Genomic DNA, 18,384 nt, shown 5'->3' on the forward strand with positions numbered 1-18,384 from the left:
TTGAGCGTGCTTTGCTGTTGAGTCCTGATTGCTTTTTCCTTCAATCTCATTATTTGCAACGGCTCTCTTTGCCTCTTGTGGGCAGCGTTTGGTCCCTCACCAGGTTGGGCGTTTTTTAACAAGGTGTGTGGTGCTCTGCTTGTGAAATGAGTCCTGCCACTGCTGCTGCTGTAGTCGAGGTCCTGCAAAACCCACAGATTGGGACATGTGCTGGTGAGGTTTGCACTGGTGTTCTGGGGGAGGGGACCCTCAGTGCTGGGACTGAGGCAAGCATGACTGGGAGGGGCGGATCCACTCAAGTTTGGTATGGGGGAGCGGTGCTGGTGTAAGCAGGTTAAGTGGTGAGTGTTAGCACCTGCATTGTTTCTGCTGAAAAATTAGCTGATAGCCTTATGGGGTTTTTCTTGTATGTAACTGTTAACTTCTGGTGCTTTTATTTATTTTTTTAAAGTTTATTTATTTTGAGAGAGAGAAAACACAAGTAGGAGAGAGGCAGAGAGAGAGAGAGAGAGAGAGAGAGAGAGAGAGAGAGAGAGAGATGGAGGGAGGGAGGGAGGGAGGGAGGGAGAGAATCCCAAGCAGGCACCATGCTGTCAGTGTAGAGCCAGATGTGTGGCTTGATCCCATGAACCGTGAGATCATGACCTGAATCGAAATTAAGAGTCAGAAGCTTAACCAACTCACCCACCCAGGTGTCCCATTTTAGTGTATTAAAATTTTATTTATTATTACTTTTTGTCATTTGAACTATTACGTATTTGGTGTGGACTTCCTTGAGTCCACTTTGTTAGGGGCTTTCTGTGCCATGGTCAGATGCTTTTTCTGCATCAATTTAGATGATCATGTGGTTTTTTTATCCTTTATTCCATTAATGCAGTCCATTACGTTAATTGTTTTTCATATGTTGAACTATTATTACATTCCAGGAATAACTCCCACTTGGTTGTGGGATTCTTTTAATATGCTGTTGAATTTGGTTTACCAGTATTTCGTTGAGGATAATTGCATCAATGTGCATAAGGAATGTTGGTCTTTAGTTTTCCTGTATTGTCTTCATCTGGCTTCAGTATTAGAATAATGCTAGCCTTTAAGAATGAATTAGGGGTTGGGGCGCCTGGGTGGCTCAGTCGGTTGAGCATCTGACTTCGGCTCAGGTCATGATCTTTTGGTTCACGTCAGGCTCTGCGCAGACGGCTCAGAGCCTAGAGTTTACTTTGAATTCTGTGTCTCCCTCTCTCTCTGTCCCTTCCCCACTGATGATCTGTCTCTCTCTCAAAATAACTATTTTAAAAAAATGAAAAAAAAAAGAATGAATTAGGGGTGCTTGGGTGGCTCAGTCGGTTAAGCATCTGACTCTTGATTTTGGTTCAGGTCATGATCTCACAGTGAGATCAAGCCCATGAGATCAAGCCCAGTGTCAGAATCTGTGCCGAGCATGGAGCCTACTTGAGAATCAATCTCTCTCTCTCTCTCTCTCTCTCTCTCTCTCTGTGTGTGTGTGTGTGTCTGTCTCTCTGTCTTCTCTCTCTCTCTCTAAACAAACAAATAAATAAATACACATTAAAAAAAGAATGAATTAGGAAGTATTTATTCCCTTCTCTTCAGTATTTGGAAAAGTTAGAGAATAATTGGTGTTCTTTAAATGTTTGGTAGAATTCTTCAGTGAAGCCATCATTTCCAAGGCTTTGCTTTGTTGGGATTTTTCCCCTAAGTTTGTTTATTTTGAGAGAGAGAGAAAGAGAGAACTAACACAACCAGTAGAGGAGCAGAGAGAGAGAGAGGGAGAGAGAGAATCCCAAGCAGGCTCTACACTGTCAATACAGAGCCTGATACAGGGCTCAAACCCAGGAACTGTGAGGTCATGCCCTCAGCCAAAATCAAGAGTTGAATGCTTAACCGACTGAGCCACCCAGGTGCCCCTGTTGGGAGATTTTTGATTACTGAATCAATCTTCATGTAAATTATAGGTCTATTCAGATTTTCTGTTTCTTTGTATTGCTCTCTTAGAATTTTTATTTCTGTATAATTGTGATTAATGTCCCCACTTTCATTTATGATTTTAGTACTTTGAGTCTTCTCTCTTTTTTTCTGTCCATTTAGCTACAGGTTTGCCTATTTTGCTGATTTTTTTTTCAAATAACTTTTTATTTCAGTGATTTTCCTCTATTGCTTTCCTTTACCCCAGCTCTAATCCTTATTATTTCCTTTCTTGTGCTAGCTTTTTGTTCTTCTTTTTCTAGCTCCTTAAGTTGTAAAGTTAGGTTGTTAATTTGAGATGGTTCTTTTTTTTTTTTTTAATGTTTATTTTTGAGAGAGAGAGAGAGAGAGAGAGCAAGCGAGCATAAGCAGGGGAGGGGCAGAGAGAGAGGGAGACACAGAATCTGAAGCAGGCTCCAGGCTCTGAGCTGTCGGCACAGAGCCTGACTTGGGGCTCGAACCCACGAACTGCGAGATCATGACCTGAGCTGAAGTCAGATGCTCAACTGGCTGAGCCAGCCAGGTACTCCTGTTCTTGTTTTTTAATGTAAATGTTTATAACTATAAATTTCTCCCTTAGCGCTGCTTTCACTGAGTCCCATAAATTTTGGTATGTTCTATTTTTGTCCCCCCCCCCCCCCGCCTTTTTTTTTTTTTTTTTTTTTTTTAACCTATTTGATACACACAGTGTGGAGCTTGAACTCACAATCCTGAGATCGAGAGCTGCATGCTGTACCAATTGAGCCAGCCAGGTTCCCCAAATTTAGTGTATTTTATTCAGCTTTCTTACTTGACCTTAGAGACAGAGCTGCCTACTCTATCGTTACCAAAAGTAGACTACCTATCTCATGAAATTTAGTCTTTTTTTTTTAAACACTTTTATTTATTTTTTATTTTTTTTAATGTTTTTATTTTTGAGACACAGAGAGACAGAGCATGAGCAGGGCAGGGGCAGAGAGAGAGAGGGAGACACAGAATCTGAAGCAGGCTCCAGGCTCTGAGCTGTCAGCACAGAGCCCTATGTGGGGCTCGAACTCACGGACTGTGAGATCATGACCTGAATTGAAGTCGGACACTCATCCGACTGAGCCATCCAGGTGCCCCTCATGAAATTTAGTCTTAAATCTAGACATACTTATGTAAAACAACTTGTATGAAATAATGATCTGAGTAATTTGTAGAAAAAAATCTGAGCTAATATATGATGGTAAGATTAGTTTTGTTTAGCATACTTTTATTTAGTTTTTTAATGTTTATTTTTGAGAGAGAGAGAGAGAGAGAGAGAGAGAGAGAAACAGTGAGAGCAGGGGAGGGGCAGAGAGGGAGACACAGAATCCACAGTAGGCTCCAGGCTCTGAGCTGTCAGCACAGAGCCTGACGCAGGGCCGGAACTCACGAACCGTGAGATCATGACCTGAGCTGAAGTCGGATGCTTAACCGACTGAGCCACCCAGGCGCCCCTAGCATACTCTTATATAACAATAAGTACTACTAATCTATAAGTTTCTATATGCCAGGTTCTTGTTCTAAGTACTTTCTACATGTTGTATGACTTAATTTAATCTATGAGGTATATTACTGTGTTGTCTTTTACAAATGAAGAAAAAAATGCTCAAAGATGTTAATGAATTTGTCTTTGTCATATAATTTAATAGTTAAACTAGTAGTCACTCAGTGACTACTTCAGTAGTCACCATCTGACTCTGAATGCTGAACCTCTATACTTTATTCTTTATAGTGCTACAAGAACATTTAACAAGAGGACCTAATCTAGTCATGGGATCAGGGGAGATTTCCCTGAAGAAAGAAATCTGAGCCAGGATCTGAAGGTCAAGTATGAGTTAACTAAGTGAAGAACAGGCTAAGAGTAGCCAGGCCTTGAATATGGAGAGGAATGACATTTTGAAGATTTGAAAGAGGTCCAGTGTAGTAGTTAGGAAGCTTGTCAGAATATGTAGCTTCTCACTCTTGGGGGGGATTATCTTACATCCTTATTTCTGATCTCTAAGGATGTATTCTTCCCACTTTAAAATTCTGGCTGGCTCTTTTTTTTTTTTTCCTTTTATTTTTTTAATTTACATCCAAGTTAGTTACCATATAGTACAACAATGATTTCAGGAGTAGATTCCTTAATGCCCCTTACCCATTTAGCCCACCCCCTTTCCCACAACCCCTCTAGTAACCCTCTCTTTGTTGTCCATATTTAAGAGTCTCTTATGTTTTCTCTCCCTCCCCTGGCCGACTCTTGATGGTGATACAACAGGATGAACATAGTACCACCTCTGAGGTATTCCTGCCAGAAAATACTGAACCTGAATTTAATAAAGTCTCTAGATGTACAGTTTACAAGAAATATAGGGGGTAGAGATATATGTTAAATGACAAGAATACAGTAAGCCAAATCTGAAATAGGGGTAGTTTTACAGGATAGACGACCTATTTTTTCAACAAATAAATGCATGTCAAAAGAGAAAGGAGGGGAGATGGGACTGTTACAGATGAGAAAAAACTTTAGAGGCCTACATATGGACCTTCTTTGGATCCTGATTTGGAAAATAAGACATTTTTTAAAACATGGGTTTATTATATTTTTTTATGTATTTCTGAAAATTTTTCTAACGAAAAGTTTAAAAACTAGCTGAAAGGTTTGTAAAGGCAGGAGGGATTAACATAGTGGGTGATTGAGTTGGTAAAAGAGACCAAAGTTGATGTCCAGCAGCAAAAGTGGCAGAATTTGAAAATTTATAACATGTTACTGAGTTTATCTGAAACTGGAAAGCTACACCCTGTAGACACATAAGGGTGATTGGTAAATTGTCTAGTTGGATTTCATTATCTGAAGCAGACCTAGAAGGGTAGAATTGTGCTTTGGAATAAATACGACCTGGTAGCAAGGAGGCTTGCTTCTTTCCTAATCAATCTTGAGAAGATCATTTCACCAGATGGTTACCAGTATATGCTACACTGGTACAACTCTCCCGTATGCCTCCCTGCCAGCTACAAACAGCTAGAGATTTGGGATCAAACAATTTCCAAGGTCCTCTCAAGGTCTAAAAGTTCATGATGCTAATGAATGTGTGTGATTGTGCCTCTGGAAAGGAGGAATTCTACCTATATATCAACCAATACAAGAAAATTTTTTCCTATAGGATGATAGAGTCTTAGAAAACAAGAGGAAGTGATGGTAGAGTAAATAAAAACTTTTTTGTCTCCCAAACAGAACCCTTCGCTGCTAGCCTCTGATCTATTTAGAAATAAAGACCACCTAAGAAAGTGGCACTGCATTTACCCTTGGCATTAGTCATGTGAATTGTTAGACTGACGTGTAACTTTCAGCCAGGCACATTTCTTTCAGTTTTGGGGAATCAGCTTACAAAAGATAACTTTATCAGCAGCATGTGCTTCGTACATTAGCTAGTTAATTGTGTGTATGTGTGTGTGTGTCAAACCTCATAATGTTTTATTTCTAGAAGAGAACATCATAAGATCAGGCTTATTCTTTTTTTACATTGATTTTTTTTTTTTTTTAAATTTTAAGCAATCTCTACACCCAATGTGGGTCTTGAACTCAGGACCCAGAGATCAAGAGTTGCATGCTCTTCTGAGCCACCCAGGCATCCCCAAATTAGGGTTTATTCTAATCATTCTTTTGTTTTTTTAATTTTTATTTGAAAAATGTTTGTTTTTGAGAGACAGAGACACAGCATGAGCAGGGGAGGGGCAGAGGGAGAGGGAGATAAAGAATCCGAAGCAGGCTCCAGGCTCTGAGCTGTCAGTACAGAGCCTGTTAGGGGCTCAAACTCACGAACTGTGATGTGAGATCATGATTTGAGCTGAAGTTGAACACTTAACCAACTGAGCCACCCAGGTGCCCCTGTTCTAATCATTCTTAAAATCAGTTTTCTGACAAGTCATATGACTTTTGACACAGGAATGGCTTAAATTGCCAAAGAGTTATTGGTTCTTTGAAGTATAATTTCCTTTAACACCTATTGCATTTTTTCTTTTCTAATTTAGGCAACTCCAGTATTTTTTACTGCCAATCTACTTCTTCGGATTTTACTTAAGATACCAAATCTCCAGCAGCCCCTAAAGCCTAGGAGTCTAGTAAATCATCAAACAGACTCATGACTGAAAAACAGGTAAACTTAAAATATTTGAAGCCAGTGTTTCGTGAAGTACGTGCCAAAGAATACTGCATTTACAAATGTGAAAAATCTTTCTTAAAAGGGTTCTGTAATAAAATAACTTTGGGAAATGTTGGGTTAAAGATTATTTAATGATTTTGTTATTGTAAGACTTCACAATACTGTCCAAAGAGAGACTTCAGTATACAGTATTTCCTACTTATTTCACATTAGTCTCAGGAACAGTTCTTTAGTGTTCTGTACCACATACTTTAGAAAATGCCATTCTTTTTCTTTTTTTTTTTTTTTTTAAGAAAATGCCATTCTTACCTCTTTTCAGAATTTGCAGTTATTCTTTCCATTAAAAGAGGTATCCAGGAACAATATGTATAATTTGATCATTTAAAATGTGTGGCATTATTTACAGAGTACTTTGTTTTTGCGAGTCATAGTAGACATCCACTGAGATGCCCACCCAGAACTTTTGGCTCCTAAACATATCTTTTTTTTTTTTTTTTTTAATGTTTATTTTTGAGAGAGACCGAGACAGAGCTTGAGTGGGGAAGGGGCAGACAGAGAGGGAGACACAGAATTGAAAGCAGGCTCCAGGCTCTGAGCTGTCAGCACAGAGCCCGACACGGGGCTGGAACTCAAGGACTGTGAGATGATGACCTGAGCCAAAGTCAGACACTCAACCAACTGAGCCACCCAGGCGCCCCTAAAACCGATATGTTTAATAATTTAAATTCTGGGTCATGAATCTTTGTGACCAGAAGACCTTAAAAAATAAGAAGGGAAAAGATTGTGGGAGGGCGGAGAAGTACAGAAAGGATAGAGAAGAGGAGGAAAGCAGTCAAAAGGAAAGATTTGGCACTGTTATTGATAATGCTATCATAGTTAGGGTAATTTGTTCCTTTTTTGTTTTGAGAAATTTCTTTAATATCTAGAGGGATTTGGATATGGAGACTAATCCATTTATGTGTATTTTGTCTGTTGCCTAAATTATTAATCTTTAAGCTGTTAAAATATTTAATACTATTCCACCAATGAAAACTATTGTATAAATTCTATTTTTTCAAGCATTTTAACATTAAAAATTCATTCAAATTACCTTTTTAAATATACTTTAGTAACTTAAATGTTTGTTTATTTTGGGAGAGAGAGAGAGAGAGAGAGCGCGCGCGAGTGAGCAAGGGAGCGGCAGAGAGAGGGGGAGAGAGAATCCCAAGCAGGCTCCATGCTGTAAGCACAGAGCCTGATTCAGGGCTTGATCTCACAAATGATGAGATCATGACCTGAGCTGAAATCAAGAGTTGGACACTTAACTGACTGAGCCACCCAGGCACCCCTACTTTAATAACTTAAAAAGCAAGTAAATCACCTCATACAGTGATTCCAAATTGATCATTGGATTTACATCAAAAGACTGTTATAAACTGTTAATGTCATGCATATAAATGTATAATTAAAAAATCTCTTTTCATTCTTTTTTAAAATTTTTTTAATGGTTATTTACTTTTGAGAGAGAGTGTAAGCGGGGGAAGGGCAGAGAGAGAAGGGGAGACACAGAATTTGAAACAAGCTCCAGGCTCTGAGCTGTCAGCGCAGAGGCTGAAGCGGGGCCTGAACCCACAAACTGTGAGATCATGACCTGAGCCGAAGTCAGATGCTTAGTTGACTGAGCCACCCAGATGCCCCATGCTCTTTTCATTCTTATCTGTATTGTATGTTCTTAATTACCTTTTTCTTCCCATTATGTTTTTATTTACATACTCGAGAAAGTCAGGGTTCCCCTCTCAGGTTTGTGTTGTAAATACATATTTAAGAATGAGGGATACAAAGCTTGAGAGTATCTTTCAGAGTGATTCTACTAGAATCAGTTACCTAGATGGACAGACTCCTTTTTATAATTAGACCTTGTCTATTATACAAGAGACTATTAAATTATTGGCTTTGACCAGTCAGATTTAAAAAAAAAATTTTGTGAACCTACTTATTAAGTGATACTTGTTTCTGAGTGACTCAAATTTAATTTACTATTCAGTTAATATGACCTAATTTGCAGCTGTTTCTTTTGAGTAGAGCCTGGTCCGGTTCAGTTAAACAAAAAAACTCGGGTCTATTTGGTTCACTGAAATTACAAGGTATTTTTTTGTTGGTGTTTTTGTTTTACTCTATCCATTAAGGCCTTATGTATGAGTATTCTGGAATTATATAATTATTTATGCTCATTTGCATTCTTTATAGTCTGCTAATTTTGCCAGAAATAAGTTTAATTTTACTTACTATATGTACATAAAAATTCATATTAAAAAACTTTGGAGAAAAAGTTCCATTATTCTGAAGACAAGGAAATTATGTTCAAGAGGGTGTTTGTTTTCTCTATATGTTAAAGTTGATTCTTTTCTCTCTTTGTAATCGTAGCAGGAAGAAGCAGAATGGGAAAGCATAAATGTGCTTTTGATGATGCATGGCTTAAAACCTTTATTACTAGTCAAAAGAACTGATCTTAAAGGTAATCAGATCCTATTCTTGCTCATTATGGTAAAAAATGTCTTTTTCCTTTCAAAACTTTTTATCCTAAAAATTTTTTTTTGCTTTTTATTTTTATTATCTGTGTTACATTCCATAAATGTAGATTTCATCATTTTTGATAAACAGTCATCACAGAAGATGAGGCAGAATTTGAAAACATTGATGGAAGAAACAACACGTCAGCAGAACATGATCCAGGAGCTCATAGAAACTAATCAGCAGCTTAAGTAAGAAAATGGAAAAATGTCTCTTTTGAATTGTTTGTATATAAGTGATATATGCATTCTAAAAATATTGCCTTGAAAAGAATCCAGACCTTTAATTTTCTATTTTGACTAAATGTTAAGTTTAAATATTTTTATATTTTAATATTTTTAATAGATAATTCTTTCAGTAATAGCTTAACTTAGGTGTGTAATAGTGTCCTATATTTCTTTTTTTTTTTTTTTTAATTTTTTTTTCAACGTTTTTTATTTATTTTTGGGACAGAGAGAGACAGAGCATGAACGGGGGAGGGGCAGAGAGAGATGGAGACACAGAATCGGAAACAGGCTCCAGGCTCCGAGCCATCAGCCCAGAGCCTGACGCGGGGCTCGAACTCACGGACCGTGAGATCGTGACCTGGCTGAAGTCGGACGCTTAACCGACTGCGCCACCCAGGCGCCCCTGTCCTATATTTCTTATATTGGTTTGTGTTACATGATGGAAATTTTAAGAATGCAAAGAAATTTTAGAAATTCATTATGTTGTTAGATGGGTATGTTTGTTGATGTGATTTAACTTTTATAACTAAGGGAAGGAATTGTGTGTTATTAGAAATGAACTTCAGCTAGAACAGAGCCGAGCAGCCGATCAGGAACAACGAGCTAATGACTTGGAACAAATTATGGAGTGTGTGAAATCCAAAATTGGTGAATTGGAGGATGAATCCATAAATAGGGTTAGCCAGCAACAGAATAAAATAAAAGATCTTCAAAAGGAGCATAAAGCTTTACAGGTATTAATTGTGTTTTCTTACATGATAATACTAAAACGGCTCATTAAGGTCACAGGTGACCTCTGTGTTGTTGCTTAATTCAGTGGACTTTATCTTATTGACCTATCACTGTTGCCTTCTTAAAATTCTTTCTTTCTTTGGTTTCCAGAATGTCCTCTCCTCTGGTTTTCCTTTTGGTCATTCTTCAGTTCCTTTGCTGGTTCTTATCTCTCTATCCTCTTAGTGCTGGGACTCCCCAGTACTCATTTCTTAGATCTTTTATATTTCCTATATATTCTGACTCAGATGTTCAGTCTAATTCATAGCATAAATTCATTTGTAATTTAAATCTGTAGCCCAGGCATCTTCCCTTAGTTCCAGACTGATACCTTGCAGCCTATTTGATATCTCTACTGGATGTCTAATAGATATCTAGAATTTTAAGTGTCTAAAAATGTATTCCTGGATTTCTTCCCAAAACTTTTAATTTTTTTTTTTAGTCTCCACTCCGGTCCAAGTCACCTTCATTTCTCTTCTACCCCTCTGTTGGTCTCTCTTGTTTCCACCCTTGACTTTTTCAGTGTCTTTTTGAACATAGTAACTCAGAAGCCCCTAATGGCTTTCCTTTTTCTTTAGAGGAGAATCAAAAAGTCTTACCATGGCCTCTAAGGTCCTACATATGTGGCTACCTGTTACTTTCTGATTTCATCTAGTGTACTCCTTGCTTATTTCTACTCCAGCCACACTCATGTTCTTGTTCTTCCTTGAACATTTTCCTTGATCATCCTCACTTCAGGGCCTTTGTACATTTTGTTCTTTCTTTTCCCTTTGCCCTGCATGCTCTTCTCTCTCTCCTTTCTCAGTGTCACCAAGAGTTAGCTGCATGGCTTGTTCTCTCTGTCCTTTCTTGGATGTTACCATCTCTCAGGAATTCCTTTCTTGACTACTTTACTTACAGTTGCCAATCCCATCCACCACACTTCATACTCCTTCCTTGATTTATGTTTTATCCATAGTTCTTACCGCTGTCCAATATCCTAACATACTATATATAAACAAATAGTTTTGTTTATATATTTCCCTGTGTTAGAATGTAAGCTCCATGAAGGCAAATATTTTTGTCTATTTTGTTTAGGCTAAAAGAGTACCTATTATTAGTAGGAGTAAATGCTCAAATATTTGTTACTGAATTAAATTTATGTAATGTTTTTATGGAATATCCTTTGTGATTATTATAAGTTGTTTGGTTACTTTTCTTTTTATAAAAATAGCAGTATTTTAACACTGAATGCTTAATTTCCCAATTTTAAGAAATCGTTACTTTATTAAAAAATTTTTTTATTTTTTATTTATTTTTGAGAGCGAGATAAAGAGCGTGAGCCGGGGAGGGGCAGAAAGAGAGGGAGACAGAGAAACTGAAGCAGGCTCCAACTGTCAGTGCAGAGCCCGATGCAGGGCTCAAACTTACAAACTGTGAGATCATGACCTGAGTCGAAGTCAGACGCTAAAGCGACCAAGCCACCCAGGCGCCCCTATTTTATTTTATTTTTAACTGTTTATTTATTTATTTTGAGAGAGAGCACATGGGCGAGTGCAGGGAGGGGAAGAGAGAGAGGGAGAGAGGAATCCCAAGTAGGCTCCAAGCCCAGTGCTGAGCCCCATACAGGGCTCATGAGATCACGACCTGAGCCATAATCAAAAGTTGGCTGCTTAACCGACTGAGCTACCCAAGCACCCCTATTTGAGAGTCTCTTATGGTTTCCTCCCTCTCTGTTTTTATCTTCCTTTGTTTTTCCTTCCCTTTTGTTTCTTAAATTCCACATGTGAGTGAAATCATATGATGTTGGTCTTTCTCTGACTTATTTCGCTTAGCATAATACATTCTAGTTCCATCCACATTTTTGCAAATGGCAGGATTTCATTCTTTTTGATCACCAAGTAATATTCCATTGTATATATATACCATATCTTTATTCATCAGTTGACGGACATTTTGGCTCCTTTCATAATTTGGCTATTGTTGATAGCGCTGCTATAAACACTGTGCTACACATGCCCCTTCGAATCAGCATTTTTGTATCCTAGTAGTGTAATTGCACTAATTTTTGAGGAACCTCCCTACTGTTTGCCAGAGTGGCTGTACCGGTTTGCATTCTCACCAACAATGCAAAAGAGATCCTCTTTCTCCGCATCCTTGCCAACATCTGTTGTTGCCTGAGTTGTTAACGTTAGTCATTATGACAGGTGTAAGGTGGTATCTCATTGTGATCTTGATCTTTATTGTACTTGTTGATGTTGATCTTTTTTGTACTTGGGCTGATTTGTGCCCCAGTATGTACTCTATTCTGGAGAATGTATCATGCGTACTTGTGAAGAATGTGTATTCCAATGCTTTAGGATGAAATGTTCTGAATGTAGGTAAAGTCCATCTAGTCCAGTGTATCATTCAAGCCATTGTTTCCTTGGTTTTCTGTTTAGATGATCTGTCCATTGCTGTAAGTGGGGGTGTTGAAGTCCCCTACTATTATGGTATCATTATCACTGAGTTTCTGTATGTTTGTGATTGGTTTATATGTTTGGGTGCTCCACATTGGCATAGATGTTTATAATTGTTAGGTCTTCTTGGTGGATAGACCCCTTAATTATGCTATAAAGCCCTTCTTCATCTTGTTACAATGTTTATTTTAAAATCTAGATTGTCTAAGTATGGCTACTCCATGATAGATGGTTCTCCATCCCATTACTTTCAATCTGAAGGTGTCTTTGGGTCTAAAATGGGTCTCTTGTAAACAGGATATAGATGGATCTTGTTTCCTTATCCATTTTCTTACCCTCTGTCTTTTGATTGGAGCGTTGAGTCCATTGACATTTAGAGTGAGTACTGAAAGATACTAATTATTGCCATTGTGTTGCATATAGAGTTGGGAGTTTCTGGTGGTGGTCTGTAGACCTAAACTTTTTTAAAGTCAGCAAGACATGCAGAATACATTACTGGGTTATATGTACTAAAATCTAAATAGGGAGGAAAGAGATAGGAAGGAAATGGACATTTCATGTGGCACAGGCTATTAAAATTGTTCTTGGTGGGAGATTGTGTGCTGTGTGAATGGAGGTCTAGTTCTTGGGTTCCCCATGAAAGATTTATATAAGAATCTGCACTCCAATAAAGACAGCCAGAAGAAAGTAGCAAGCACAAAGCAGTTTATTAAATAGGACAATATGCTGTCAAGATGGGACAGCGGGCAGGCCCAAGGTGGCAATGGCACTGGAGTTAGGGCTATCTTTTCTTTTTATGGTTGCATAGGTTACGGGTAGTGGCTAGAGTGGTCTCTGACTGAGGTTTCCAGTCATTTAAGGGACTCCTCCAATAGGGAGGGGAAGTTTTTGGTCCTACAGGGTGCTTGCCAGAACTGTCATGGCTGTTTTCCCTCACGGGAGTGAGGGGTGCTGAAACTGCAGTTAAAATATAGTATAATGAAGTTCTAGGTTATTGCAGGCCACAGACTCACAAGGAGAGCACCTGCTATTCTTGATCTGATAGCCCTGGAAGGTGGGGAAACTGGAAGCACTGTTTACCACCATCCTTACCTCCAGCTCATATCTAACTACCCTATCAAAATCATTGATATCTAATCATCTTTCACTGAACATAATTATTTCAAGATTCATTCATGTTGCTGGTTGTATCAATAGTTTATTACTTTTTATTACTGACAAGTATTCCATTGTGTGGATATACCACAGTGTATTGACCTGTTAGTGTGTATTTGAGTTGTTTCTAATTTCTGACTATTAAAAATAGAGCTCATGAATATTTGTGTTCAAGTGTTTCTGTGGACATAGGCTTTCATTTCTCTTTGGTAGATATCTAAGACTAGAATTGCTGAGTTGTATGGTAAGCATATATTTAACTTTGTAAGAAACTGCCTGTGACTTGTCTTCATTTTTTTGGTAGTTTGCAAAGAGCTTAAGTTCTAAATTTTGATGAAGTTTAATTCTATCAGGTTTTTAAAAAATAGCTTATGCTTTTGGTTTGTATCTTAAAAAATGATTCCTAGCTCAAGGTTATAATATCTAATTGTTATACCACCATTTTTTAGAAAGAGTATCCTGCCTCTGCCACATTGCCTTTGTACTTTTAGCCGAAATGAATTGTTGTATGTGTAGCTCTACTTCTGGACACTGGTTTCATTAATGTATGTATCTGTCTTTATGGAAGTACCACACTGTTTTGATTATGGTCAATCTTGTAATCAGGCACTGTAAGTCTCCTACGTTTTTCTTTGTCAATGCTGTGTTCACTATTTTAGGTCTTTTGCATTTCTTTGTGAATTTTCTAATTGTTGATTTCCAGAAAAAAAGCCTGCTGGGATTGAATACATAGATCAATTTGGGGAGAACGGCATCTTAACAGTATTGAATGTTATGATCCATGAACATGCTGTTTCTATTTGTTTAAGTCTTTAATTTCTCTCAGCAGTGTTTTGTAATTTGGGGTACTCTGGCCTTTCACATATTTTATCAGATTTAGCTCTGAGTATCCAATATTTTAATGGTATTGTAGATGATTGTATTGTAGATAGATGTATTGTAGATGACTGTTTACTAAAAAATAAAATCTTAAAAAAATAAAAAAAATTTTAATCTCTACACCTACCTTGGGTCTCAAGCTCACAACCCTGAGATCGAGTTGCACACACTTCCGATGGAGCCAGCCAGACACCCCGATTTTCTGTTTAATTTATTAATGTTCATTGCTAGTTTATAGAGATAAATTGATTTTCGCCCTTTTTTTGTTGTATATCGTCATACAGAACATAAAACTTAACCATTCTAAAGTATACACTTGAGTAGCATTAAGTACGTTCCTGTTGTGCAACTGTCCTCACCATCCATCTACAGAACTTTTTTCATCTTCCCAAACTGAAACTTCATACTCATGAAACAGTAACTCCTCATTCTTTGCCCCCTGCAGCTCCTGACAACCATCATTCTACTTTGTCTTATTATTGACCATTCTAGTTACCTCATATAAGTGGAATCATACAGTATTGGTCCTTTTGTGACTGACTTATTTCATTTTACCGTAATGTCTTCAAGATTTATCCATGTTGTAGCATGTTGGAATTTCCTTTCTCTTTAAAGCCTGATAACATTCTGTTGTGTGTATATACCACATTTTGTTTATCCATTCATCCATCAATAGACACTTGGATTGTTTTCATCTTTTGGCTATTGTGAATAATCCCGCTATGAACGTGGATGTACAAATGTCTATTCAAGTCCCTGCTTTCAGTTGTTTGGGTTATATACCCAGAAGTGGAATTGCTTGGTCATATGGTAAATTTATGTTTAATTTTTTCTTGAACTGCAATATATTCTCTGAAGTTGCTACACTATTTTACATTTCTACCAGCAAGGCACAAGATTTCCCCACATCCTTACCTACATTTGTTATTTTTGATTTTTGTTGTATTTTTAATAGTAGCCATTTTAATTGGTGTGAAGTGGTATCTTATTCTGGTTTTAATTTGCATTTTACTAATGGTCTGTGATGTTGAGCATCTTTTCATGTGCTTATTGGTCATTTGTATATGTTCTTTAGAGAAATTTCTATTCAAGTCCTTTTCTTGTTTTTTTATTGGATTTTGTTGTTGAGTTGTTGGAGTTGTTTATTGATTGATTTATTTATTTTTTAACATTTATTTATTTTTGGGAGACAGAGAGAGACAGAGCATGAGCAGGGGAGGGGCAGAGAGAGGGAGACACAGAATCTGAAGCAGTCTCCAGGCTCTGAGCTGTCAGCACAGAACCTGATAGGGGGCTTGAGCTCACAAACCGCGAGTTCGTGACCTGAGCCGAAGTCGGACGCTTAACCAACTGAGCCACCCAGGCGCCCCTGGAGTTGTTTATTTTGGATACTGACTCTTATCCTATGTACTATTTGAAAATATTTTCTTATTTTGTTGGTTGTCCTTTGATAGACAAAAGTTTTAAGTTTGGAGAAAGTCAGTTTATCTGGTTTTTTTTTCTCTTGTGCTTTTTGTGTCTTATCCAAGAAATGATTGCCAAATCCAGTGTCACTAAGCTTTTGTCCTATGTTTTCTTCTAAGAATTTTATAATTTTATCTTGTACATTTAGATCTTTGATCCATTTTGTTAATTTTTGTATATGGTGTTAGATAAGGGTCCAACTTAATTCTTTAATATGTAGATACCCAGTTTTCCCAACATTATTTGTTGAACAAAGCCTGTTCTTTTCCCTTTGAATGGTTTTGGTACCCTTGTTGAAAAAAAATTTGATCATGTATCCACAGGATTATTTCTGGGCTTTCTCTGTTCTACTCTGTTGGTATATACCAGTATCACACTGTTTTGATTACTATAGTTTTGTGATAAGCTTTGAAATCAGGAAGTTTAAGAACCTTAACTTTGTTCCTTTTTTAAGATTGTTTTGGCTGTGTAAGATCTCTTGAGATTCCATATGAACTTTAGGACAGATTTTTCTGTTTCTGCAAAAAAAATGTCATTGGAATTTTGATAGTGATTGCATTGAGTCTCTAGATCACTTAGGGTAGTATTGACCTCTAAACAATATTAAGTCTTCCAGTCTGTGAATACAGAATGTCTTGACATTCATTTGTGTTGTCTTCACTTTCCTTCAGCAACTTTTTATAATTTCAATGTATGTCTTTTGTCTTCTTGGTTTATTTCTATTTTATTCTTTTCGATCTATTGTAAATGGAATTGTTTTCTTAATTTCCCTTTTGGATTGTTCATTGTAAATACAGAAATGCAATTGAGCGGTGTCTGGTGGCTCATTCGGTTGAGCATCTGACTCTTGGTCCTGGCTCAGGTCACGATCTCGTGGTTTGTGAGATTGGGCCCCATGTGGGGCTCTGCACCAACAGCCTGGATCCTGGTTAGGATTCTCCCTCCCTCTCTGCCCTTCCTTCGCACGCATGCTCTCTCTCTTTCTGTCTCTCTCTCTCTCTCTTTCTCTCTCTCAAAACAAATTAAAAAACAAGAAATGCAATTGATTTTTCTGTGTTGACTTTGTATGTTTCTACATTGCTGAATTCGTTTATTCTAACAGGTTTCTTTTTGTGCACACTTTAAGTTTTCTGCATATAGCATCGTATCATCTACAAACATACTTCTACCTCTTTCTAAAATGGATGCCTTTTATTTCCATTTCTTGGCTGATTACTCTGATAAGGACTTCCAGTACAATTAACGAATGCAGGCATCTTTGCCTTGTTTCTGATCTTAGAGGAAAAGCTTTCAGTGTGTCACTATTGAGTATGATGTTCACTCTAGGTTTTTCATAAATGGCTTTTTAAATTTTTTTAAAATGTTTTATTTACTTTTAAGACAGAGAGAGACAGAGCATGAGTAGGGATGGGGCAGAGAGAGGGAGACACAGAATCTGAAGCAGGCTCCAGGCTCTGAACTGTGAGCACAGAGCCCAGTGCAGGGCTCAAACTCACGAAATGTGAGATCATGACCTGAGCCAAAGTCGGACACTTAACCAACTGAGCCACCCAGGTGCCCCATAAATGGCTTTTATTATGTTGAGAATGTTTCATTCTGTTCCTGGTTTGCTGAGTGTTTTATCATGAAAGGGTGTTGGATTTTGTCAAATGCGTTTTCTACATCAATTAAGATGATCATATGTTTTTTTTTTTTTTTTCTTTCAATCTGTTAATGTGGTGTAGTACATTGATTTTTCATATGATGGGTCGTTTCTGCATTCTAGGAATAGATGTCGCTTGGTCCTGGTATACAATCCTTTTAATATGTTAAGGAATTTGGTTTGCTAGAGTTTTGTCGGAGATTATCCACGTTAGTGTGTATAATGGATATTGGTTTGTGGTTCTCTTCTCTTGTGTTGTCTTGCTTGGTATCAGGATAATGTTGGCCTCATAGAATGACTTAGGAGAGATACAGTTGATGGTTGTATATTGCTCTTAACATCTGCAACCTTGCAAAACTGATGATTAGTTCTGGTTTCATTGCTAATGTATAGATAGAGGTGGAACTGGGACATTTATCACTTGGCTCTAGAGCAACTGCCTGACTTCTAGTTGGGGGCTGAGGCAGATGATCACTAGTTACTGGGAGATGTTGTAGTATCAGAAGCTGAGTCCCCTTTTCCCCTTGAGGCTATCTAAGTCTCAGTAAACTTGACACTATGGGCAGGTGAACATGTGCTTAGACAAGTCATTCTCTTTTGAAAATGGTATGTCTTAGTTATAGGCAGGTTAGGTGGGGATGGAGTTTCTCACTGAGTTTAATGAAAAGTGTATTAATAACAGCAATGATAGTGCTGTTGATAATGAGCTTTCAAAGGACATTGAAGGATTGAAGGTAGGGAATAAGAGAAAACCAGGCCAGTGATATTTCATTGAAGACAAGCAAGAGAGTGCCCAAGATTTATATTCCTTTGTATAAATCTTGGGGTATATATTATTTCTTAATAATAAATCCTTGTTAGGGACTTCCTCTGAGTTTGTTGTCTCTCATATGGCATGAGTGCCTAAATTGATCAAATTATCTGAAATCTTGAATTATCATTGATCACTTAACCTGAATTTTAGGGTCACTTGGGTGGCTATCCAACTTGATTTCTGCTCAGGTGTGATCTCAAGGTCATGTGATCAAGTCACATTTCAGGCTCTGTTGTTGGGCTCTGTGCTGGGTGTGGAGCCTGCTTAAGATTCTCTCTTTCTCCTCCTGCCTCTGTCCCTTCCTAGCTCACGTGTGCAT

The 18,384-nt window shown here is 37.7% G+C and overlaps 1 protein-coding gene across 7 annotated transcripts in view; it reads left to right on the plus strand.

Moving 5' to 3' along the window:
• The window catches only part of CEP70 (centrosomal protein 70), a 79,692-nt gene that overhangs the window by 18,164 nt on the left and 43,144 nt on the right, over positions 1–18,384 (plus strand). For 4 of the 7 annotated variants that reach the window (XM_060638767.3, XM_060638768.3, XM_060638775.3 and 1 more), the window contains exons 3-7: positions 3,716–3,806; positions 5,995–6,119; positions 8,529–8,619; positions 8,743–8,866; positions 9,456–9,636. In XM_060638767.3, coding sequence (XP_060494750.1) covers positions 6,105–6,119; positions 8,529–8,619; positions 8,743–8,866; positions 9,456–9,636 — 411 coding nt within the window. In that variant the 5' untranslated portion in view covers positions 3,716–3,806; positions 5,995–6,104. Of the gene's footprint in view, positions 1–3,715; positions 3,807–4,240; positions 4,265–5,994; positions 6,120–8,528; positions 8,620–8,742; positions 8,867–9,455; positions 9,637–18,384 lie in introns of all 7 variants that reach the window. The other 3 variants (XM_060638766.3, XM_060638770.3, XM_060638773.3) reach the window with 3 other exon arrangements.

Source organism: Panthera onca, chromosome C2, assembly GCF_046562875.1.
Source record: "Panthera onca isolate mPanOnc1 chromosome C2, mPanOnc1 haplotype 2, whole genome shotgun sequence".
Lineage (NCBI taxonomy): Eukaryota > Metazoa > Chordata > Mammalia > Carnivora > Felidae > Panthera > Panthera onca.